The 27,266-nt window shown below is 35.2% G+C and overlaps 1 protein-coding gene across 4 annotated transcripts in view; it reads left to right on the top strand.

Moving 5' to 3' along the window:
* Nucleotides 1-14,662, top strand: part of LOC136025623 (eukaryotic translation initiation factor 2-alpha kinase 3-like) — a 37,566-nt gene extending 22,904 nt beyond the window's left edge. The window contains exons 5-6 of one of the 4 annotated variants that reach the window (XR_010617123.1): nucleotides 9,732-9,964; nucleotides 11,570-14,662. Coding sequence is in view for 3 of the 4 variants with exons in the window: in XM_065701618.1 (XP_065557690.1) it covers nucleotides 11,570-11,851 (282 nt within the window). In the remaining variant the exon portion in view is untranslated. Of the gene's footprint in view, nucleotides 1-3,932; nucleotides 4,383-9,731; nucleotides 10,277-11,569 lie in introns of those variants that run through there. The other 3 variants (XM_065701618.1, XM_065701624.1, XM_065701629.1) reach the window with 3 other exon arrangements.
* Nucleotides 14,663-27,266: the final 12,604 nt, after the last annotated feature.

Below are 27,266 nucleotides of genomic sequence, written 5' to 3' on the forward strand. Positions count from 1 at the left end.
GCGAGTCCCTTTACCTGTCTGTTGTGTTAATTTTTTTTTTCACGTTTCTCGTAAGAGCTGGACAGACATGTCGTTTTTAACTTTTTTCTAAGTAAAACTAGCCGTATTTTGCACCATGATCTGCTATGTTACATTTACTTTTTTTTACATTTTTTAATTTTGAGCTCTTTTTCTTAAAAAAATAAGTTCCGGATATCATTTTTTTTTCAAATGATTGCTTTTTAATTCTAATTGCTCCTTGTCGAAAATGATTCACTCCTATTCCTCTCTTTTACTTTTTTTTGTATTTCTTTTTAGGCTGAAAAGTCTGTTGAAAAGGCATAGAAAACGTTTGAAAATCGAAAAAATTTCCAGTTCAAACAGTTCGTGGTAACGAACTGTAGTAAGGAGCGACCCTGCTCAATAGTAACCAAAAGTCTAAAAATGGAATTTTGGTACCAATAGCTACATCAAAAGAATTGCATTTTAATGCTGATTTTAAATATATAAGTTTCATCAAGTTTAGTCTTACCCATCAAAAGTTACGAGCCTGAGAAAATTTGCGTTATTTTAGAAAATAGGGCAAACACCCCCTAAAAGTCATAGAATCTTAACTTAAATCACACCATCAGATTCAGCGTATCAGAGAACCCTACTGTAGAAGTTTCAAGCTCCTATCTACAAAAATGTGGAATTTATATTTTTTGCCAGAAGGCAGATCACGGATGCGTGTTTATTTGTTTGTTTTTTTTGTTTTGTTTTTTCCCAGGGGTCATCGTATCGACCCAGTTGTCCTAGAATGTTGCAAGAGGGCTCATTCTAACGGAAATGAAAAGTTCTAGTGCCCTTTTTAAGTGACCAAAAATATTGGAGGGCACCTAGGCCCCCTCCCACGCTAATTATTTTCCCAAAGTCAGCGGATCAAAATTCTGAGATAGACATTTTATTCAGCGTAGTCGAAAAACCTTATAACTATGTCTTTGGGGACCTACGATATTTGCACCACCTACTGTTTGAAATACGGTCTGTCAGAGGGTTTCATTAGTTTATTTATAATGATTTATTTACGTTTTAAGCATGACTTTTTTTTCACTACTTCTGCTCCCCTTTGGTTTAAATTAGTTCTGTACTTATTTTAAAAAATTTCTTTTGTTGAAACATCATCTGTTTGTTAAGTTAAAAAAATTAATTTCTGTAAGTTTTCTTGATATTTTTTTTATTGATGAATAAAAGCAAAAAGATTTTGAGTTGCTCTTCATATTCTGGACAAAATTTTGCTAGGAATTCTAAAAATAGCTATATTATAGAACTACAAGTGGTTGGATACGGGTACTATTATTTAAAAAAATGTGAACAATTTTGGGAATTTTTGGGGGGTGAAGCTGTTCCGTCGTATCTACTGTTACAACCTTTGATATAGACGAATAATGATCACACACTTCGTTGTAGGAATTTTTTTGTGTGTGTTATATTTTGCTTTAATAGCTTGTTTGTTTACATTTATGCATTTTGAGCTAGTATATTAGCTTATATAGTTCCAATTTGTTGTAAAAAAAAAAAAAAAAAAAAAAAGGAGATGAAGAATCCCTGACAAGATTTGTTTCCAGTTACGATTCCCTTGGTTCTGAAACTTTTATTAAGGTGTCTTCACGGCCTGAAATTTTAATGAGATAAAAAAAAAGAGATCACACTAAGAATATAACACACTAATAACACTTACTATAGCACACTTTCAAACTAAGAATCAATACAACCATATTTTTTTTTCAAACATTCTTTGTCGTTGATGAGCTCCCTTCAGTCAACAAATCAAAATTTGTTATCTACTTGTCCTTTCCGTCCAATATTCCCTCACAGTTTCAGGTTGGTCGCTTAAGGCGTTAATCTATACCATTAACCGTGTATGAACTATTGAAGACGTCTCATTCTGATATCCTGGATTGAGATAGTGCCATTTGATTTAGCTCAACATCACCTTCAATATTTACAGAAAGTTTCAAATATCTTAGCCGTTCCTGCCGTATTGCAGATGAACCATTTTGACACCCTGGATGCATACAGTTCACCGATTTAGTTCAATATCCCCATCGGCATTCCCTCAAGACAGTGTTTTTCGATTTAGTTTAACATTTCTCTCAACTTTCGGTGAAAGTTCCGACTTAATACTCTTAAATGTTCCCCAGTTATTGCATATATGCCATATTGACATTCATAATGCACTTAATGGTCTCCTGAATTAGTTCAATATACCTCTCGATATTCACTCGAAATTTTTACTTAATACTGTTAGTTGTTCCTGAAAAATTATAAATGCGCCCTTTTTTTTACCTTTATGGTCACTGTTGCTTTTGACTTTGTTGTACAATGTTTGTTTATTCCCTGAAAGTTTCTACTGTGGTCCATGGAACTTCCTGAGATACTGTCAATATGTCTTTTTGGCAACCTTGATGCACATAGTGCGTTTTGATTTTGATCAGTACCATCTGTACAATTATCTGAAAGTCGCCTTAAGACCCTAAGAAGTTGCTGAGATATTTTTGATATGCCCTTTTTTCAACCTGAATGCAGGTAGTATCTTATCGTTGAATTCAATTTGCTCTCTGATCATTCCTTGAAAGTTAAACTTGATATCAAAAGCTGTTCGTGACATGTTGCGGATACTGTCTTTTGACAATTTGTTCGAGATTTATCTCAACATGCACCGAAGGTTTCAGCTTTATACTTTAAGCAATTCTTGTTATATTATATCAACTTTAAGCGATTCTTGTTATATTATAGGTTCATCATTTTGACGAAATGGATGCACATAGTGTCTTTCGATTTAGTTTAGAATCATCCCCCAGCATCCTCTGAAAGCGTCTACTAAATACTCTTAGCTGCTCTTGATATTTTGCAGACGCGCCCTTTCGACTACTTAGGTGTATATAGTATACTTTGATTTTGTTCGACACCCTCCTCACCAATGATTGAAGGTTTCAACTTAATACCCTTAGAAATTACTAAGATATTGGAGATGTGCTCTTTTGACTACCTGGATGCACATACATTCTTATGATTCAATTCGATTTTCTTTTCCACCTTCTCCTTAAAGTTTAAACTAAAAACCCCTAGCTGCTCAGTTATTGTATACTAGCCATTTTGACAATCATGATATTAGTCTACTTTTAGTCTACTTTCATGTTTAATTCCTGGTCTGACATGTTGAGAGCCAAAATAATTGTACAATATCAACGCGGTAGCTCCCAAAAATGTCTGGGACAGCACTGCAACGCAACTGTGACCATGACTGGGGTCTCATTCGGAACCGGTTTTAGACTGATTGGAAACCAGTAACATCTGGATTGCCTCGTGGGTTGGACCTCACTTCCTCAAGGCCATGGTCACACAACAGTTGCATGCGCAATCAGTTAGCAATTCTAGTCTCAAAACAGTTTATATATATATATATATATATATATATATATATATATATATATATATATAGCATAATATGTTAGTTCTTCATCACTTTTTCGATGGTTTTATTTCCGTGGGGCTCTTAGAAAATGTAAATTTTTAAATCACACCTTATCTACCCATGAAAGTTTTTGCCCAGGAAATTTCTTTTCCGCCAAAAACTAATCCATGCTACCCCCGCCCCTCCTTAGGTAGTGCTCATTTTCACATTTAGCATTTATCTCGTATTGACTAATTCAGTTTTAAGGAACACATTTGTATCTGTGCTTTTCCTATATCACAAAATGTTCCAGGAAAGTCTAAAAGGATTTGTTAATAGCAAGCATAATTACATGTGAAGAAAAAAGGTCTTGACCAGACATCGCAACCATCTTGAGGTTTCCGCTCTTGTAATGTATTTAGCCAGTCTTCAAAATTTATCCTTTTATAAATTTTTTAGTTCGGAAAAACATATTGTCTATTGTCTGCAAATGATTGACTTTTCTTTTCTTTTCTAGATAATGAAGTAGCTGGGCAGTAAATGTCGAAATTCTCTGTATAAGCCTGTTCTCTGTTGCATTCGTCTTTTTGTGTATAGACGCTTATTTTTACATAAAAAGACAGTGCAGCAGAACTGGTTTCTTATAATTTTAAAGTTTAAATAAAAAAAACAAGGGTTCTAAACCTCAAGTTAAATAGAATCTCAGTAAAATTCGCGTATATTTTTTTTTTTGCTCCCCTTTTTGTATTTTACTAAAAAAAAAAATAGAACCCTAAAAAATTTTTTAATCAATTTTGCTTCAATTTTTTGCTCATCCTTCACCTAACGAATTTACTGCTCATTGAAGCTGTGCAATTATGTGGCCTCTGCTCCTGCCAAAGAACCTCTTCCTGACTCAACATAAAACAACATTTTTTTATTTTATATTTTAATATAAATTTAATCAATAAAATATTGTTTCTTTGTATTCTTGCAAACTGCTTGTTGTTCTTAGAGCTAGGGATAGTTCATAGGGACGGAGTACAAGATAGAGAAAATTAAAATAAATACATAACTATGTTTATCAAAACAATTTATGAAGAGCACTTACTATACACGAACAACTATTGTATACTTTCAACTTTAAGCATCCCCTTTTAAGAAGGGGGTGCCATGAAGGAAAAGTGATATTGTGGTTATGTTTCAAAAACAGTTTCGACAGACCTATTTTGGGCCCGCCATTACATATTTGCGGATTAATGCTAAACTTAAAAAATGTAGCTAGGACTATTTTATATATAGAGTGAACCTTATAAAAGTAGGAAAGGGGATCTTGCTTGTCCAAAAACCCCAATGCCAGGGTTTACTGTATCTATATGCTTACTAATGGCGAAGTAATAATAATCATAAAATGTCTAAAATAATTCATTCTTTCAAATATATTGACCATCGGGTAAAGAATAATTTCAATTGAAAATATGTTGCGTATTCATTGAAGAGGCAATGCTACTAATTGTTTTGGGGAGTTAAATGAGGGTTGCACAACTCATATTAATGGCCTTTTCCGTTTCTTTTTGTGCTGGATTTCTTCATTCAATTTAGTCTGTTTGGTTTAAGATTGTTAACTTAGAGGATTCGACTTATGCCCGCTCTGATCTCTAAAATTGTGTCTTTTCTTTGGCGAAAATGCATCGTTTTCATGCATTGAATTTTTAAATCAAATAACAGTGTACACAGTACTTTTGCGTTGACGATAGCTTCTGGTCTATGGATGAGCATCCTAACCCCAAAAAACCTTTGGGCGTTTTCATGAGTATCTAGGCTTGTATGAGAAGCCTAGAGGAAACTTTTAAGAACCTGATAAAATTATTGAAGAAGAATTTTTATCGTCCTTCAAAAGAACTATGCAGTAAGGTCGTGGAAATATGGCATATATTTTATGACATTTTACAAAATGTTGAAGATTAGCAAAAAATATATAAAACGCCTTTTAAACCGTCGATTGTTGAAAAGACGTTATACTTTTGACTGTGGGGGAGACCTGTACTTAACGCTTTCGGTCTCTAAAACTCATGAAAATTTGGTTATAATAGATTTTGAGTTGATTGTAAATCAAAAGTAATAGAACAAAAGAGGTTATAGCATTAAGCGTTAATTATTTATAGCATAAGTGCAACATCATTTTTCATAAGCTTGCTCTTTGGGAAACAAGTTCTTTCTGCTGTTGTAATTGATAACAATTTTTTTGCCGATTCGAGATATAAGGCTCAACCCCTTTTCATAGATTATTGGCAACAGTAGTATTTTTTTAGTAATGACTTTAGTGCAATCAGGCTGTCTAAACATAGGAATTGACTATCCCTTGTGAGGTGTTTCTTTACCTACCGTAACGGTGATACTAGTATATAGCTAGTAAGAATGGTGGGTACTGAGAAGAATATCCATTGACACCCTGTTATATCTCTAGAAGCCGTATTATTAATCCTTTGGAGGAGTATAAACAGCTTTCTATGAGCTCTGCTGAACACGGGCATTCATTTTTGGGAACAAGCTTTGTGTAAAATTTGCAGAGAAGTATAATTGAGATGGATGGCATTGTGTCCATAGAAGATATAATTTCACCATGCTTTCTTGACCAGAAGGAACAAACCCATTCGAGAATATCTACCGCGTGAATGGATGGTGAAAATACATTTTTGAGGAGATGGGATTAATCAATATTCTTTATAGCTTTACCTCCAAAGATGAAACCAGGCTTTTGCACGATCTTTGACTGACTAACTGATTTTTTTGTGTTCTCTCTGTCTTTGATTTTTGGAAACTGAACCTGTTGGCAATAGATAACTTTTCTGTCTCCACAAGATATACCTGTGGGTACCTGGAAAACCTAGGTTGTGTCTCCATTTCTAAGGACATTTGTCAGTATCAGTAAAAAAGTATAGAGAATTCTTTACCTCAAAACAGCGTCGATCTGAAAACACTGTCAATTAGTCCAATCTGTTTTAATGTATTGCACCTTGCATACGGTTAAGCCCTGCTTGTCCATAAATGTGGTCATGATAAAAGTTGAAAAAATCAAAAAGAAAGTGTTCTCCACTAATATTTAATATTTGCACAATAATGCATTTTAAATTACATAAGCCGATTTTTTTTTCTGTTGACAAGATTATTACCTGTCCTTTAAATAAAAATGGTTAATGGCCTCTTTTGAATTATATTATTGAAAACAGGAAGTTTTGCATACAAAGCAAAAAGTTCAAACCAAACAGTAAAATCCAAAAGATTTTGCATAAACTCTTAGTTTGAGCAAAATAATTTTGATAAATCAAGCAGAAATCCATAAGAGAAGGAAACTTAAAATGAAGAAAAATGAAAAGAGTGAATGAAAGCAAGCTTAGAATGAACGTAAGTTGCCGTAAGTAAGGGTGGTGATGTCTAGTGCGGGCTAATCAACAAAAAACTTCAAAAATCCTCAGAAAAACCGGTAATTTAAGGCATTACTTAGTTTATTTTAGCTCTTTGGATGCTAGTTTCGAGTAGGGGCTATAAGAATGATTGATAAAACCCAGCAGATTAAATACGATTTTACGTTTTATTCTGACACAATCTTCCTAAATTAGCTGTCTTACAAAACAAAATTGAGTCTTCGTCAGTATGGATATATACACTGTCTGTGTCAACTAGAATTTCCCTGTGGACATCGAGATTGGCAAAGCCATTTAGCCTACTTTACGTCACGTTTCTTAGGTATGTCTTGATTCTCCGAAGTGTAAAAGGAGCGCTCTGTTGTGCTGGTCGATACAGGTGTAGTGATTAAAATATTAAGTAAGATATGGATGTTCGGAGAGATTGCTTTGCCACAAATATTTAGAAAATCAGTTGCATTGACATGGTGTGCCTTGTTCCGTTAGAGAAATTTTTGCCAAATTTTTCTTTCCGCCATCAAACGTTTAAGGTGTTGTTTTCTACATCTTCTTCATAAATTTCGATCAACTTCAAAAATGGCTCTTTCATCTCTTTACTTTCTTCACTATTCTGTGGATAAGTGTGAAGCAAACAGTGAAACCCTTTTAAAATATTCTTGTGCTTTAAGAGACGTTCTTCTATAAAGTTTTATACTTTCAATCCAGAAGATGAATAAGTTAATTCTTTAAAATTGTTCTGTGCTTTCGGCTGAGACATTTCTTCTGTGTATCTGCCTGTCTACAATCCTTGTAACACTAATTGTAGTTCCATTCAATTTGGCCATTTTTGGCCAAATTTTCATTCAATTTGGCCAAAGAAAATAAAATCAGTGCAAAATAAAATGTTAAACTTTATTTTGCCGTGGGGGGAGGGAATGTGTCAGCACGCCATAAGTTGAACACCTTACGAATCGTGCATGTTGTTTTAATATCTCTGGCGGGGTGTCCATATTGCTGATGGACGGGTTCTCTTTAGTAACAAACGTAGTGAGAGCCAATTCAAGTTTCGTTCCACTTTCTTTTTTAATCTTAACAATGCTTGATATAGAAACAGGGCCCTTGACTGATACCTAGTGCTTTACTGAACTAAGTATTTACAGTATGCATTACAATATAATACTCTTCTGATCTTGTCAAGTGCCTGACAAAAGGCTCTTTAGAAGGGCAGTCCAGTAGACGTGAAACAAATATACCCTCATTCAAAATTCAAATCAACTAACAGTGGTCCCCCAATTACCTAACAAAAATTCACATAATACCAATCTATTAGCTTTATACAAGTTCATAATTTTTCCTTTTTCCATTTCAAACACCATAATTAGTTAAGGCCTTTTCATTGTAGTTGCCCTGAAAAATTAAAAAAGTACACCAGCTTTGCCTGAAAAACTTTATTAAAGACACGGCTGAATGTGAAAATTGCCTTTGCTTTTGAAATTTATTCTGCTTTTCAACTGGCTGCAAACTACCACGTTTTCTAATATTTTCTCATGCTGTCGATAAATGAGTTTCTTAAATTGAAATTGCTGGAACTCAAATAAGGAGAAATAATATGTAAAAATATCGCACAGATATATAAGTTTCTGAACCGTCTCTATTTGACAATACGGGAGAATAAGGACACGGAAAAAAAACGAAGCTATGCACAGAAAAAAAGAAAATAATAATTTTTCAAAAAAAATCTTATTTGAGCCATGATTTCAATGAGGCTTTTTCAGGAAAAGACTTCGCGCTTCTGATTTTTTTTTCTTAGCAACTAAGCGGATTTGAAAATTGTTTCCACTCAACCAATTTCGCCTAAGAAAGCTATAATAAAGAAAGGTCAGTACTTGGAATTCTAATTTTTTTTTTCTTTTGTTGTCCTGTTGCCTTGCATTGTCTTGCTTTGCCTGCTTGGTCTCCGAACAGAAACAGAATAGAAACCTGTCTAAGATACGTGACTGACATAACTGGACCGGATCTGCTCTCTTTGGTGGAATTGAGGGGGGGGGGGTAATTTTGAAAATTGAGGTTTTTGTAACTTACGAAAGAGTGACCAGATCTTAATGAAATTTGATATTTAGAAGGATCTTGTGCTTTCAAGTTCTAATTTCAAATTCCGACCAGATCCTGTGACATTCGAGGGAGTTGGAGGGGGAAACCGAAATTCTTGGAAAACATGAAAATTGGGGTATTTTTATCTTACGAATAGATGATCGGATCGTAATGAAATTTGATTTTTAAAAGGAATTCATGTCTCAGAGCTCTTATTTCAAATCCCGACCAGATCTTTTGACATTGGGGGGAGTTGGAGGGGGAAATCTTGGAAAAACACTTGGAGTGGAGGAATCGGGATGAAGCTTGGTGGATAGAATAAACAAATGTCCTTGATACGTGATTGGCAGAATCGTACTGGATTCGCTCTCTTTGGGGGAGTTGGGGGGAGGGGTTCAGTGATTTGGCGAGTTCGGTGCTTCTGGACGTGCTAGGGCGATGAAAATTGGTAGGCGTGTCAGGGAGCTGCACAATTTGACTTGATAAAGTCGTTTTCCCAGATTCGACCATCTGCGGGGCAAAAGGGAGAGGAAAAATTAGAAAAAATTAGGTATTTATAACTTACGAGTGGGTGATCGGATCTTAATGAATTTTGATATTTAGAAGGACTTTGTGACTCAGAGCTCTTATTTTAAATCTTGACCGGCATTAAGCCTCTTATTTTCCTTTTTAAATCAATCTATTGATTCATAGGATTTTGTTAGAGCTCATACCATATGATCTCTTGGCTCTTAGCTCTTCTCGCCTCGTCACAAGTGCCATATGAGCTCTTAGCTCTTGTTATTGTTTACTGTTTTGTTGTTAGAATTATAACCGAGCATTTTAACACGTGTCTTTTGTAGATGAACCGACTCGTTTGTCAATTCTATAGCGTTACCACCAATTCCCTAGTGAAGTAAGACAATTTATCAAGAGTGAATGTCTGTGGGCCATAAGAGACCCATCTTTACCTATAAGAGCATACGTAGATATACTTATAACAACAATAGCATCAAGAGGCGAACTCTCATGCTGGCCAGAATTGTTACCAACTTTAAGTAATTTACTGGACTCAACTGATTATAATGTCTGTGAAGTAGGTTAAATTTTAGCTTCACTTTTTTATTTTGTTCCTCATTTTTTTTTTCATTTTCTTCTTCTTTCCTGTAATTTTCCTTTAAACTATGACTTCCTTTTGTTCATGTCTTTTGTTTATGTTATGGTACTGTGTTCATGGCTGTATATTTGGCTTTAAAATACACTTATCTATCTATCTATATTTAGATAGTTTTCATCCAGGCTCTGGATTCGGTTATAAGTTATAACCGACTCTGATTCCAGACATTTTCAATATATACCAACCCCATTCAGCAAAAACTGACTAAATTTCAACTCCACGACTCCGAATCCATAGCCCAGGTTTCCATGCATATTAATCAGTTCAATTCTTAAATAATAGGGTGGCTTCTTTTTTATCGTTGATAAAGGCCTTTTCTGATGGACATGAAGCTGAAATATTTTTGGACTTTTACTATTATTAGTAAATTAAGGGTTTCATTTTTTTATTTTCCACTGTCTTATTTGAAATGTTATGCCCCATTTTCTACATTTTCATCCTGATTTCGACCTAGGCAGAAGAAACAAAAATAATTTTCAAAATCCAAACTAATTGATCCGGATTCTTTTTAATGAGATTAAGTGGTGTATGCCCTACTTATGTTTGCTTTGTATGAAGGTGTGTTTTTTTCGATTGTGGGTTGTTCTGTTTCTCCTTTTCGTTATATGTTTTGTTTAATTTAGGTTAATTTTTTTTTCTGTCGGTAAAGCCATCCGGACGTAAATCCAAAATATACGGACTTTTATTATTATTAGTGAAGATAGTTTTTTTTTGTTATTTTCCACTGTTTATTTGAAATATTATATCCGTTTTTTTTTTTTCGTTTTCTTTTAAGGCAGAAGAAAAAAAAATACACCATCTAAAATAATTGATCCGGTTTAATGAAATTTATATATTTGACGTACTTATGTTTGTATTTGTGCTATTGCATGGTGAATATTTTCATAATGGACATCGTTAAGGTGTGAGTTTTTGTCGTTTGTGTTTTGTTTTTTATTTGTAATTGTATTGTTCAATCTAGTTTAGTTTTTTTTTTTCGGTTGGTAAAGGCTTCCGGACGTTAAGCCCACATATTTGGACTTTTATTATTACTAGGGAAAAAACTTTTTTGTTGTTTTCGACTGTCTTATTTGAAATATTATACTCGTTTTTCTAGATTTCTATTTCGTTTCGTCCAAGGTGGAAGAGACAACGAAAATTTACAAGGCTAAAATCGATTTTCATTTGATTCGATCTAACGGTAATCTATCAGACGCAAATAGTGACAAAGACTACACTGCCTTTCCATCACCAACATCCATAACAGGAAGAACTATAGGGAATTCTTTTCGTAAGACAGTGGAAATCTAATTTGAATGAATATTTGCTTATTTGAATAAGTTTTGCTGAGGACGGCCCTTGGACTTAGGGCCGAAATATTCATTCAAAATAGATTTCCATCGTCTTACGGAAAAAATTCCCTTTTGTTCTTCTTGTTTTTGAAATCTACCAGGCAATCTAACGGTAATCTAATGGTAATTATAGGCAATCTAAAATAATTTTTTTTAATAGAGATATAATTCTTTTTAATTTTTCGTTTTTCAGGGACTTATTCTTCTGGCAGTGGACAATGACCCGGATATTCGAAAAAATGTATGTCGAGCATTTGTGTTGCTCCTCGAAGTTGCATTAGAAGCTTGTGAATTCTGGCTAAATTTGGCTGAACAACAAGTGTGTCGAGATGTTTTGGGACCATTTTTGCCCCGACTTATACCGGTGCTCATAAAGGGGATGAGATATTCAGAATTAGACGTTATATTGCTGAAGGTAAGAGGGATAACTTTGTTTACTTTTACTTCAAAATCAAAGGACTGTATGAAAAATTAGGGACTAATGGGGTATTTTGTGCAAATCGTTAAATTTTATGTAGGAATTTGTGTGAAGGTTAATGCTTGTTTATTGTCTTTAGTTGTTCCATAGCTACCATAAGATCTATTGCACCAAATTTAGCTATCATGAGATCCATTGCATCAATTTTCAAATTAAATCCAAATCGATACCATGTCTGAAAAATGTAGGGACTAGTGTGGTATGTTGCCCAAATTGTTGAATTTGTTGGCCCGACCAATATGGATTTTGATGCTATTGTTGTCATAAGTATTTCCACGTATGCTCTTATAGGAAAAGATGGGTCTCTTATGGCCCGTAGACATTCACTCTTGATAAATTTTCTTACTTCATTTGGGAATTGGTGGTAACGGTATAGAATTGACAAACGAGTCGCTTCATCTAATTGTGATAAGTTTGAGAGTTTCTGACACTATTCATCTTCATGTCAGCATAATCAAACAGTTCAATGAACTGACGCGAATAATTTTCTTTGGATAATTGGAATAAAATGGCTTGCTTAGCATATTCGTCCATCCTCAATTTAATTAGTGTATTACCTTGGGAAAAATTAAAACAAAATAAAATATAAAACGGGTATTAATTTTCTAATAAGACAGTCAGAAAATAACAAAAAAAACTTTTTTTTTGTCACTGATAATATTAAAAGTCCAAATATCTCAGCTTCATCTCTGGAAGCCTTTGCCAACAGAAAAAAAAGGAAAAGAACAAATAAACTAACCTAAAATAAACAAAACATGCAAAAAGGGAAAAGTAACACAAACACTATACAAAAAAAAAAAACAATAAGAAAACAGAAGAAAAATTCACGTTTCCAAGATGTGTAGTAGGATAACTCAACTTTTTATACTCCACACTGCAAAGCAGGGTGTCTGTCTGATAATAGAATCTAGCAAAATGAGCAAAAAATTTACATGGCTCATAATTAAAATTACAATTACATATTTAAGGCCTAAGACTTGAAGCCTCAAAAACTGGAATTTATAATTTTTTTTAAAATAATAAAAAAAAAGTAAAAAGACATAAAATGATCATGATCCAAACTCATTTTAATCTAAAACAAATTTAGCAAGTTGAGATAATACGTTTCGGAAATGTATTGGGCTGCAAGGCACTGGGAAAATTAACCATTATTATACTTGGAAAGATTAGGAGAAAGTTTTTGTAATTTCTTATAATGCTATAATAGTTTGGTATGCTCAAAGTTTTTCAAAAAAAAAGAATATTGCCTTGGGTACTACTTACAATTTTTTAGAAGATTTAAAAATTTTCCTCGCCCAATTAATAATTTATTTATTGATATATTCTTACGCAATCAATAATTTGTTTATCCAATTTTAAATACTGATTCTTTTTATATCCCCCACATTCTTGAAGAATTTACTTTCATATTAATAAATATGGAAAACGTTATTCCAGTATTTTGCATGTCAAGATTGCTTTGTTCTTCTTTGTTTATTTTTGGTAATGTTTCATTTAGGTCAAACATTTATTCATGTTCATTATTGTAAGTTCCTTAATAAAGTTTCTTCATTTTTTGGTATGTTTTAAAATAAGAAATAAAAAAGAACTTCAAAAGAAGCAATGAACATTGTAAGAAGTAGCAGTTGTCTGCCATGAAGTTATTTTCGAAGCTATCCGTTTCTGCTATGACACTATAATTGTTCTAAATATTTCCTGTTTATTGCACTTCGGGAACAAAATTGTATTTCATTTAATAGCTCTTGAATTAATTTCACTAATCCAAACCTTCCACGCTAAATTTTAAAAGCAACAGTAATTTTTTTTCATCGTCCTTGTTTTGATTTTTTCGGCAAAATTCGTATATTTGGAATTTTTCATTTGTATTTTAATGTTAGGAATGTTTTATTGAGTTCCTTTAATTCAAAATATAATCTTTTTTTTTAATATCCATTGATTATATCAATGGATAGCCTATATATATATATATATATATATATATATATATATATATATATATATATATATATATATATATATATATGTATAAAATTTCGGACGTAACTTTAACTACTCACCTAAAATTGGAGAAATAATTACCATAATTACACTAAAGTAATGATTTTTGTTTGCTATTTATGATTTTAGTTGAACACTAAAATGAAATTATAATTTTCTCTTCTCCCACAAATTTCTGTAATAATTCCTCTGTGCATATGATTTTAAATTAATAACATTAAGTATGCAAATTTCAACGGTAAAACTCGCGTAATCATCGTACAAAGATTATTGGTGCTATAAAAGTTGAGTGTATTTTAATGCACAAAGCTGAATTGGTAAAACCGTCCTTAATAATGCAAAATTTCGAAACTGCGGAATTTGAAAATTATGTGCAAAGACTGTTCAGTTAAAAGTTATTATTGTATTTTAATTTAGCGTGGGGAGTTTCCTCAGAAGCATAAAAAAAAACTTTCGTCAAACAAAAACTTTTTTAATTGTATTATTGATTTTCTGTTGTTTTTTTCTTTATTTACATTTTTTTACTAATTTAAAGCCATGATATTTAATTTTTCATGATCCTTATTGGTCTAAGTTGAAAACCACTAAGAAGTTGAATGGTTTTTTTTTTTATCTGACGGTTTTCTTGTGAACTTGATTCTATGTTTAATCTAACATTTAAGTCAAGATATTTGTTGGTTCTTTTCAACTATTTTTTTTCTATTGATTTTTCAAATGAAAGTTTCCTAGCTAGTTGACCGATATGTGCTTATTATGATCTATAGGCTATTTAAAAAAAAAAAAAAAGGATTTTTGACCGAGAATGTTTATTGTAAGTGTGTATATATATATATATATATATATATATATATATATATATACATATATATATAAATTTCCAAGTTTCAATGATACTAGTTGCCTGTAATAACTAAAATAGCCAGTATTTTATAATTTGTAATAGGTGAGCTTTATGCTGATTTTTCTGTATGTGTAGATACTGATTTAAATCGCTGTGCTAATTGTTTCTTGTGCCTCTTATTTAGTTCCTGTATGTTCTTTAAATTTGTGTATCAAATTTTGAAATTATAGCTGAAATAAATGGTTGATAGACATACTCTCTCTTAATTTATCCTTTTGAAATCTAGTACTAGAGATTTCCAACGTTAAGGTCATAAATTGTTGTTGTGTATATAGTCCATTGTTGCCAGATGTTTGATTTTAAGTTACGCCATTGTAAAAGTGAAAATGCGCCGAAACCTCCATTTTTTTCAGTAAAAATGCGCCAACTGAATGATCCTCCCTCCAAAAAAAAATTCCGATTAAAAAAAAAAGAAATAGTGCGCAAACGCTTCAAAACAGCGCAAATTCAGACCACTCTGATACTACCTCGCTTATAATAATTTTTTTCGAATTTGGTTACAAGATTTCTAAGTTTCATTGACTAATTTGTAGGCAAATTAATTGACCAATGAACTGAAGAATTTATTAGGCCGTGTTGGATAGTGCAGCCAAATCGAACTTCAGGTTTTTTTTTTTTTTTAATCTGTCTAGATAAGGACCTGGTTATGTGATGAATTCAATCATTCCCATGGCTAGGAGGAAGACCCCCCCCCCAAGAAACATCCTCAAAAGCTAATTTTGGGGAAAAGTGATTCCTTCCCTACCTGGTCAGGCCCCTCGAAGTATGGGCACTGTTGTGTCTTTCTGAAGGAACATAAAATAAATAAACAGTGCCTGAATGAAAAAGGAAAAAAGGCAGACCCTTGCTTAGCATTAAATAACATCACTTCTGATTTCTTCTCATTAAACTGAAGGCCTATTTTTCCACATTCTACTTGGAACTGAATAAAATTCTCCAAACCGCGAAGGAGACGGCTCAGATTAAGTACATCGTCTGCATAATTTATTAGTGATGGATCAATTCCTCTCAGAATGTATGTCATATTTGACTTAGATTACGGTTTGACGTTGCTCTTATTAAATGCGGTAGGTGATGTCAATGCACCCTGCCTTACACCTTTTTTAACAGGAAGCACCCGGTTATTTGTCAAGTTTAGGGTTGTCGGTAGCTCAAACTCAGCTTTAAAATTTTGATACATATCATATAAAGGGTTTAACATACATGGGTCAACACCTGCTAGGCCCATGTCTAAAAAAATCTGCTCATGAACTAGTGAATCGAAGGCCCGTCTAACATCATACGCAGCGAGAGCTATGCTCTCATAGCTTTTCTCAGTATCTATCAAGGCCGAAACTAGAACAGAAAAAGCATGGCCACAGCCTAGACTAGGCTGAAAACCGAATTGATGGTCTGAAACTGTGCATTTTGACCGCAGTTCGTCAACAATAAGTGCCTCAAATAACTTACAAAAAACTATAGCCACAGTTATAGGTCGGAATGACGAGCACTGGCAAGGTGGCTATCCCTTTTTAGGCACAGGTGTTAGTATTCCTATTGAAAAAGAATCAGGCCCAATACCCAGGTTAAAAATCATTTGAAAAAGAAGGGCAAGGTGCTCAAGGAACATCTCGCTGCAAAACAGCAGGTGAAGAATTGATATACTATCACAACCACAAGATTCCTTTTTTTAGTTTTCTAATAGCAGTACGGACAAAACACCTCGTAATTATAATACCCGGACTGTTTTTTTCTCGCTTACGTGAGAAGAAATCCTCCAGTTTCACACCGAAACTTTTTTGTAGCCGGATATCAGGATCCGAAAATTCATCTGTAATACTGAACCCAATTATCTCGAGATACTGAGGTCATTGTTACATGAGACCTTTCTTTAAACAATGAAGACCAAAGTTTATTCGGGTGGGTAAGGACAGCCTGAGATGAAGAACGAATAATTGCACTACTGTGTAGTGTGATTCTTTCGTGAAATTACGTTTACTATGAATTCGAACCTTATTCACCCAACCGTCTCGTGGACAGCCAGCCTCACGCCAAACCGAAAGCCAAAATTTTGCCGAGTTACACACGTTCTGCAGATTAATATTTGCAGACCAGCCTGGTACTTCGGTACCAGACCAGACCTGTCTAGACGGTACTGCTGACTGTTCAGCGAGACATAATTCGTGCACAAGCTCACTAAAATAAATATTCAACCAAATCCGTGATTCCATCGGATATTTCGTTAAACTAACTATCAGCAGATCAAAAGGAACACGGATATTTGAAACTAGTATATCACTAGTCGACTGAAATTAATTCAAAGGCGCACATTTCCAATCACAAACAAAATAAGGACACTTCTGGAGCCTTCCAGGAGGAGGCAAAACACTAAAATTTAAATCAATATTGAAAAAAAAAAACGGAAATGGTGTGACGTAAAGTTTGAATCAGAAACAAGAAGCTCACTCGATGTAACTGATCGAGTGTGCATAACATGATCTAGGTTTGACACACTTCCCGAATTATGAATATATAAAAAATTCTTATTCTTAGACGTGAGTATAAACTCATCACCTAGCATAGCGAGTAACATATTAGCACGATTAGAACTTGAACAGTTGTTGCCGCTCATGTTATCCAGATCACAGTTAAAGTCACCTGTTATCAGACACGATAGTTCATACTTTTTTATTTTATCAATACACTTTGATAGCCTTACAATGCTTATTGCAAACAGTCTATCTGATCGATCATCACGATAGTCCGCAGGGAGGTACAGGTTCACAATAACCATATCTTGGATTTTGACAGCGAGAAAGTCTAATCCCGAGTCAAACACAGAAGTAAATAGAGAGGATCAAACGTAAGTCGCAAGGCTGCCAGATGGCTGGCCATGAGTGTGAGAGCGTTTGGCTGCGATCGTAAAAACCTGATAGTTTGGTGACAGGTTCAATAAGGTAAGACTGAGAGAGGTTGCAAAATGTTCCTGCAAACACACAATATCATATCTTGAAAGAAGGTCCTTGATAAAAACAGAGCAGTTAAGGAGATTTTCTATTTAAATTTCACATTGCAACTGCATGCTTAGCACCGGCGGGTTCTAGATTCATTTTGGTAGGGAATTCGTATTGATTGTCGCTTTATTAGCCGGACATGTTGTAGCATGTATGGCCTTTCTTTTTGCATAAGATGCGAAACATATCTTGAGTGCACATATTGTCCTTCGAGGGCTCTTTCCTGTATGTTCGACATAGAAGTTAGCTGAATTGGAAATCGTAAGTTGTAATTTCCTTTTTAAGAGTCAAATGTGATCGGAGGGCAACCATTCTTCTCTCCCCACCCCTCTATCGCCCTTTTCCCCCAGATACTTCGAAACAAAATTTTGAGATAGCAATTTTGTTAAAAATGGTTCAAAGGTCAAATAGATTTGGTTCTAAGTTCGGTAAATCTCCGCCAACACTCGGGGCTCACGCTGCAAGTTATGTCAGTTGCTCATTGTTAACAAAAGGATCAGAGAGCAACCAGCCTGCTCTCCTTGTCTCCCTTTTCCCACAGCTGGTTCTTATTAAATTTTGAGATGTTCTTTTTATTTAAAATATTACCACAGTCAAATAGCTGGTTCCAGGTTTAATAACCTCCCCTCATCAAACAAATTTTTGAGATAGCAATTTCGTTAAAAATGGTTCAAAGGTCAAATAGATTTGGTTCTAAGTTCGGTAAATCTCCGCCAACACTCGGGGCTCACGCTGCAAGTTATGCCAGTTGCCCATTGTTAACATACAATATTATTATGGAATAGATGATCACGTAAAATTTGAAGGGGACTCTTTCAATATGAAATCAAAAGTTTTAGTGCTCTTTTTAAGAGTCAAAAGGGATTGGAGGGTAATTAGCCTTCTCCCTCACGCCCTTTTTTCCCAAAATGCATCCGATAAAAGTTTAGATGTTTCAAATAACTACTATTCAGGAGTTGACAAATCCACCCAGTCTCTGAGGAAAGGACTGTAACTTATGCAAGCTGCTCATTGCTTACATATTGGAGGGCTTCTGTGGAGCTATTGGTCAAATTGATCTTGTAGGGGGCTCATTCGATTAGAAATTGGATGCTCTAGTTCCTTTTTCAAGCACCCTTTTTAAGAGTCAGAAGAGGTTAGAGAGCAATCATCCCATCCCTTCCCGAGCCAATCAATTCCCTAAACGCATCCAATCAAATCTTGAGATTATTATTTTGTTGAATATAGTTTAGAATTCTAGTAACTATGTCTTTTGGTTCCCCCCCCCCCAATCCGTAGCCCTCTGGATAAAGTCCGTAAGCTATGTAATTTACTCCTTCTTTACATATTAAATGAAGAAAAGAAGTTTTTAAAACTGAAAGTAAGTAATAATAGTAAAAAATAGTAAAATTTCAAACGAAGAGAAATTATTACGAATATAAGGGGGGTCGTCTCTTCCTCAAAACCTCGCTCTTTACGCTTAAGTTTGTTTTAGTACTTTTAGAAAAGCTTCTTATTATCCTAAATAAACGGCCCTCGTGAATCTAGAGTCATTCATAAAGAATTGGGGGAAAATTTTAACTTTAGTGCAAAGAGCGAGGTGTTGAGGAGGGGGTGACCATTATACATGTAATAATGCCAGAAAACCCGGCACCATCTTCACGGAAAAAATTTACTCCTTCTTTACATATTAAATGAAGAAAAGAAGTTTTTAAAACTGAAAGTAAGTAATAATAGTAAAAAATAGTAAAATTTCAAACGAAGAGAATCTCAAAGAGATCTTTCCCAGTAAAAATACTATACTTAAACAATGGGAAAATCTTATAACTTAGACCTTTCCCCTAGGGGCTGTGAGGAAGGGGATCATTTCATCTCCAAATGCAGAGTTATCAGGCTGTTTACCTATACTTAACGAAATGACTGTTTCAAAATTTTGATGAGACGATTTTGGAGAAAAAAGGGGCGTGGGAGGGGGCCTAGCTGTCCTCAAATCGTCATGGCTTCTTAAAAAGGGCATTATAATCTTCCCTCCGAAGAAGCCCTCTCGTGGTATCCTTGGACAATTGAGTCGATGCGATCAGCCCTGGCGAAAAAAAAGAAGAAAAACGAATAAACACGCGTCTATGATCTTTCTTCTGGCAAAAAACATAAAATTACACATTTTTCTAGGTAGGAGCTTGAAACCTCTAAAGTAGAGTTCTCTGATACGGTTAATCTGATGGGGCAATTTTCATGGAAATTCCCTTAATTTTTGGGGTGTTTCTCTCCTTTTTCGAAATCAGGCAAATTTTCACTGGCTCGTAACCTTTGACGGGTAACAATAAACTTAATGAATCTTATTTATTTGGGATCCATAACAAGCCAATTCTTTTGATAAATCTACTGGTATTAAAATTCTGTTTTTTAGAGTTTCGGTTGCTATTAAGCCTCGTCGCTAAAACGAACCCGGTCAAAGTTCGTTACCACGAACTGTTTGATAGTATTTACTATTGAGAAAGGTTGGCATGTTTGACCTTCGGTGTCCACAAGGCTAAAGAGCATTCAGGTGAACCTTTCAGAGAATATTAAGGGGAATGTTGAACTAAATCGAAACACCTCATGTTCACTAGCGTTGTCAGAAGGAGTCGTAGGAGATTCTTCAGGTACTTGATAAAAGTTGATCGTTAGTTTCTCTGTAATAGATAGCCCACTCTACATTGGCAAAACATAGACATCAAGCAGTTGGTACTACAGGTAAGAATATATGCAAAGACACTATCGGCAAAAGAGAGAAAAACGACCTTCAATGAAAAACAGGGCTTTTTACTTTTTGATATTATTGGCTACATATTAAAGAGTGTTCGAAGTTTTGATTAAATAGTGAGCTTTAGTGCCTAGGAACTTCTAAATGGGATTATTTGAAAGACTTTCTTTGTTGTAGTTTTATATAGAATTTTGCAAGCTTTGAAGTAAACATATATACATACACAGCCGTATCCAGGAAGAGGTTAGAACCCTCCCTCAAAATTTGTGTCTGATCCGTAAAAAAGGGAGGTACGTGCATAGAGTTTGGGGTATAAAGAATACTGTCTGCATGGCTCGTACCCCTCCCCCAAGGCAATATCCATGGGCACTGTTTTGACTTGAATTACTCTGAGTTAAAGAGTTGGAGCTTCATCGGGTTGATGTTGCCGATAGTAAGCTAATCGCAAGATGACACCCACCCTTCTTGTGCGTGGTCTACCTCTGACATGTTTAAAGCCTTATGTAGTTGGGTCGAAGATGAGTCAAACGGTTGTTTGATTTGACCTGCAAAGTACAGGTCAGCGAGCAATACTCAAGCTGCTTCGAAAAGGATGGCAATTTAAAAGACCGGAGTATCTCTATGCTCTGTCAAACAATCAACAGCGTTCAATTTTTGAAATTGTTCTGCCTAGAGAGCGTCTCCCTTGACAAAGCTATGCCATGAAAGTTGTTATATTCTGCTTTGCTTCCTTTTCTTTTGTAGACTGGCACAAGTAGTCTTCCAGTCTGATGGGATTACTTCAGAGCGCTACACAATATTGAACAGCATATGCAGCCACATGATCATGGATGGACGGTCATTTTTTAGGATTTTTTGTGTCAGGCCGCATATTCCTGGCACTTCGCTGTTCTTCAGTTTTCGGGCTGCATTTCTTCTGTTGTGAATTCAGTCTCATTGGGGAAGGTGTAGCATTGGGCGCAGAAGCAGTAAGTTGGTCGTCAATTTGGTCGGGTGGCTCTTAATTTAGTGGCTTCTCAAAGTGATCTTCCCAGAGGCGGAGGCACTGTAATTGGTCATAAGTTTTATTCGTGTTCCTCGAAAAGACGTTTTGGAGATAAGTCGTAATCTCCTTGTGTTGTGTTGAGTTCTCACAAAGGATCTTGTATGTGACTCCTATATCCTTTTTATAACGGCCTCTTGAAGCTCGAATGCCTTGCCTTCAATAAAAATCTTAGTGCTTCAAGATGTTATGCCCTTTGTTTGATAAATACAAAGACAAGTTTTTTCAACTGAACGCAAGGAGCAACAATAAAATTTAAAACGAACAGAAATTATTACGCATATAAGGGGGGCTGTTCCCTCTTTAATACCTCGCTCTAAGTTCTAAAAAAGAACTTTAGTGGAAAGAACGAGGTAATGAGGCTTCTGTTGGTTTTAAGTTTCAATGTTGCTTCTTAACTTTGAGTTGAAAAAAATTGTTTGTTTATTTAGTTTCTGATTGTTTTTCAAATAATTCCGAGAAATCTGACCCCATTCCATGGAAAGAGCCTCCGATGGTCCCTTCCCCCCAAAAATGTCTGTATATTTCCCAATAGCCGATACTATATATAAACAGTGGGCCAAGTTTATACAGATCTTCCCCCAAGGAACTCGGGGGGGGGGGGGGGTCAATTCATCCTTAAAATACGTTGTTATTATATCTTTTGACTATGTTGAATAAAAATTATATCTCCAAATTTTCATCAGGTAACTTTTGGGAAAAAAAGGGGCGTGGGGTGGGGGCTAGCTGCCGTCCAATATGTTTGGTCACTTAAAAAGGGTACTAGAACTTTCAACTTCAGATCATATGAACCCAATCCTGATCTTCTAGGATCACTGGTTCGATACGATCATCTTTGAGAAAAAAACACAACTAAACACGCATTTATGATCTTTCTTCTGGCAAAAAAAGAGTAAAATTCCACACATTTGTTTATAGGAACTTGAAACCTCTACAGTAGGATTCTCGGTTATGCTAAATCTGATCGTAAGATTTTCATTATGTTCACAATGTTTTTGGGTGAACAAAAACACTTTTGTTTTTGTTCACCCCCCTCCTCTTCTCAAAAATTGGGCATATATTCTTAGGCTTATAACTGTTGATACGTAGCGTTACAATCTGTATCTCTTATCTGTTGTTATCAAGAATATGTTTCTTATTGAGTTTTGGTTACTATTGATCCACATAGCTCCTTACTCACAGTTTGTTACTATGAGTTGTTTGATTGAATATATGTCGTCGTTCCCGAAATGGCTGACTTCTCGTCTGCAGACAATGATGGCAAATCACTCATTACTGATCCAGTATTTTTTCTTACACTTCTGGAATCCAGCAACACTAGTTGCTGCAGCAAGAAAATCTTCTTTTAAGACCTTGAATGCCGCTTCACTATTATTGTACTGCTCAAGGATCTTGAATCTGTTGGATACTTCCACCGGATACCGCCTCAGCCAGAGTGGGGTCTTGCTGGATGCCGTAGGTGTCAATTTTCCGCGGTGATTGGCCTTCTTATACAGCTTTAAAGCGAAATCTGATTTTGACTGCAATAAGCAGTGTTCCAAATTCAGCGCCTCGAAAGGTGCAACAATCATGTATAGACGATAGCCATCACTGACGCATGATAATCTAGTCGAGCATCTTCTTCGTTGACCCATTGGCACGATACTAGGTATATCAGATCTCTGGAGCCAAGGGTTTGCAATGGTAAGATTGTGGGCCAGACAGTATTTCAGCAATATCTCTCAATTGTAATTTAGGCTATCAACTGCTACGGTCCAAAGGCGAAATCTTATATGCCTGACTTATTTGAAGTAATAGGATTCATATTTCCTAGGAGGGCGCGGTAGTCATGGGGAGATACCTACAAAAGCTTGGAACTTAGTAGGGTTTCATTTACAAAACTCAAACCTTTCTTTTTCTTTGGCTTCATTTGTGGGGGCCCAGAACACAATTTGCGCTTTACTTAAAACAAAATACATTTGAAATTTTTTCAAATTTCTTACTTTCGTAACGGAAATATTATCAAAACTTCAAAGAACAAATGTCAGTACATATCAAAGAAACTGACAATCTATGGGTTATCAGCCCCACTCATATTAATTTTTGCTCATTTTGAGTCTGACTCGGTTATTTATTGTAGTTTCTGTTTGTTTTGATTTTCATTTATTTATTGATGGTGATTTCTTGTAGTTTTATGCTTTGAGGATTATTCGACTTTGTTTTTACTCATTCTTGGCTTAATGGAGCTCTTTAATTTTTTTTGAAAAACTTGTCTTGTTTAAAAAGCTTTATTAAGTTAATATAATCAACAGCACTCATCAATGCTATATTATATAAGAAAAATATATAAAAATAACTGACTTACCCAAAAACACACTGATAAAATAAATTAAGTCAAGATTCAGTAAAGTAATTTTAAAAAATCTTATGCGGGATCCAATAGCGTCGATTAAGTTAATTCAATTAAGTCAATTAAGTTTTTGGAGAGAAGTGATTCCTTCCCTACCTGGTCAGCCCCCTCTAAGTATTGGCACTGTTGTGTCTTTCTGAAGGAACATAAAAAAAAAATAAACAGGGCCTGAATAAAAAAGGACAGCCAAGCAAGAACCAGATTCTGTTCCTATTCTGTTTTTTTGTGAAAACAGAAAAGAAAACAGAGCTACTCGCGGGGGGGGGGGGGATTGATGGTCACAATTAGAGTATGAAGATTGTGAATAGTGCATTACAGATACATTAGAAATAGTGAATCATGGTGAATTAAGATAAATGCTGATGAAAACAGAGATGAGAATGACTGAATTGTTAGCATCAATCACCATAAGACGTTATCCAATCCGATATTTTTGGTGAAAGAATTAATCAACACCAGATATCTTAAAAACATACACTGCCATCCGTCAGAGCTTTTATAATCCATCAGAAGTTCTCAATAGGTTTTTATACTGAGATTATTTGTTTTGGGTAAACGTTGGCCGTTCCGATCGTTGTCCGGTCTACCATATGATAATTTTCATATTTAATATTTTCCAAACTTAAACTCTTGAATTGAATTCTTGGTAGATGTAAATATCCAAAATACCTAATAATGTGGTACGCCGAAGAAATAGACAAGTCAAGAGATTTAGGTCAAGGGACAAACTTTGAGGTGGAGCAGAACCCCGTAGCTTCTTCCCCATTGCCCTACCGGATCGTGACTGGTGATAGAAACTTGGATTGCGACGAATTGAAGGATTACCGACGGATTTTTGATCCTGAATCTTTCGTGCACGATCTAGAGACTAAAGTTTGGAAGCACAGGTGAGGAGGAAACAACCCGTAAAAATCATAGAACCTTAACGAAATTTACACCACCAGATTCAGCGTATCAGAGAATCCTACTGTAGAAGTTTCAAGCTCCTATCTACAATTAAACAAACAAAAAAAGTTTTTTTAAGTAAAAGTAAGGAGCGACATTAAAACTTAAAACGATCAGAAATTACTCTGTATATGAAAGGGGCTTTTTCTCTTCAAGGCCCCGCTCTTTACGCTAAAGTTTTTTACTGTTTTAAAATGTAGAGTTAAGAGAAAAAGTCAAACTTTAGCGTAAAGAGTGGGGCGTTGAGGAGGAAAAGCCCTTTTCATATACGGAGTAATTTCTGTTCGTTTTAAGTTTTAATGTCGCTCCATACTTTCATTTATAAAAACTTGTTTTTTTGGTTTAATTTCTGGACGTCTTTGAATTAATGCATGGTTCGATCTTGGCTCTCAACATATAAATAATTAAAACGAAATTTGAATATTAATTTTTTGAGCTAAATGTTTTTTTTTCACAGTTTTAATCGGAAGATTTTGAGAAAAAAAGGAGCGAGGGAGGAGGCCTAGTTGCCCTCCTATATTTTGATTACTTAAAAAGGCAACTATAACTTATAATTTTTACGAACGTTTTCGTAAGTGAAAAATATACGTAACTTACGAATTAAATTACGTAGCGAACTTCAATATTCGTATGTTTTTATAGCGTATATGAGGTGTTTCAACCCTCGTCAATACCTCGCTCTTTACACTAAAGCTTAAATTTTGTCCCAATTCCTTAAGAATGACCCCTGAATCATGAAGGCCGTAGAATAAATAGTTGAAATTACTAAAAATGCTTTAGCGTAAAGAGCGAGGTATTAAGAGGAGGTAGACCCCTTATATGCGTAATAATTTCTGTTCGTTTTAAGTTTTAATGCTGCTTCTCACTTTCAGTAGAAAAAAACTTTTCATGTTTATTTTTTCATTGTTTTTTTTAAATAATGCTAGAAAATCCTGCGCCCCTCCATTGAAATTTCTTCCCCCATGAGAAGTTCCTCCATGGAATAATCCTCCCCCCTCAAATATCCCCCCCAAACCAAACAAATTCCCCTGAAAACGTCTGCACACTTCTTATTAAACATTACTATATGTACACACTGGTCAAAGATTGTAACTTGCAGCCCCTCCCACTGGGACTACGGGGGAGTAAGTCGTCCCCAAAGACATAGTTATTGGGTTTTTCGACTATGGTGAACAAAATGGCTACCTCAGAATTTTGATCCGGTGACGTAGGGGAAAAATGACCGTGGGAGTGGGCCTTGGTGACCTCCAATTTTTGGGTCACTTAAAAAAGGCACTAGAACTTATCATTACCTTCTCTTTGTGGGATTCCCTCTGGCTGTGTACAAACATATTGTATTTTGACCCCTTCAGAGTTTTATACCAGAATTTGTACCATGCTGTCTTGCCGTCATGTAGTGATCTCATCACAAAATGTTTCAGCTTTTTATCTTGTTCCCACGAGCATACAAAGCGTCGTCTTTTTGTTGCCACTTGTGTTCTTTTACGTTTAGAGCCAGCACCCGTTTTCCGCTTGTCTACATCCGCAACAGTACCGATCACCAGCTCTTCTAGTTCACATTCAGAACTGCTCGAACCTGTATAAGAAGTATCAGCTACTCCTTCAACCTCTCGCTTTTTTGGTCCTGCTTTCTTCCTTTTATGTTTAGTATCACTGCCTGTTTTATCTGCAACATCGACAGCACCAGCCAACAACTCTCTTGGTTCATTATCACTTTCAGAAGTGCTTGACTCAAAATCAGAACCATCACCTATTCCTTCGGCCATAACTCGAAATTTCTTGCTTTTGGTACTGTGCATAGCCAGAGGTATAGCTTTGTTTCAATTGTCACCGACAATATCTAACATGTTGGTTTTGGGTGATCCTTCCTTTCTTTTGTCCCAGATATCTCCACTTGGTTTTTGTTTTTCACCAGGGATTTTTCCCACGCTTTCACTGGTACCGCATCTAGAATTGACATCAACTGCTTAGGAGGTTTGCAGTATTTAGGCTGAGGTCTGGGGTCTTGTTGAGGTTCTCAAAAAGAAGTCACCAATGCTCCGTTAAAATAAAAATTCGGTTGCACACACGAAGAGACGAAGTCAAGGAGTTTCTTTCCTAGAGACAGATTCACATCAGAATCTGATCGTTAGAACGTTCTAACTTTTAAACCAATTAATGAAAATAACTGCCTAGCTTTTTGCTGAGAAGTTAGAGGTGAACTTTGCTTTCAGATAAGACCACGTCCTCTTTTTGTACCATTGATAACATATGTATAAATCTACTGCATAGTACCACTCCAAAAAGGGTGCTTTAGCTAAAAATAAAAGACAAGAGATGTCACAGAAGCCAGGGGACAACTTTTTACCTAAGTCCTAACTATAGAAATTCCTTCACATTCCCAGCTTAAGTAGTTCATGTGTTGTTATCTATCTACGAGTAA

Source organism: Artemia franciscana, chromosome 1 (assembly GCF_032884065.1).
Source record: "Artemia franciscana chromosome 1, ASM3288406v1, whole genome shotgun sequence".
NCBI lineage: Eukaryota > Metazoa > Arthropoda > Branchiopoda > Anostraca > Artemiidae > Artemia > Artemia franciscana.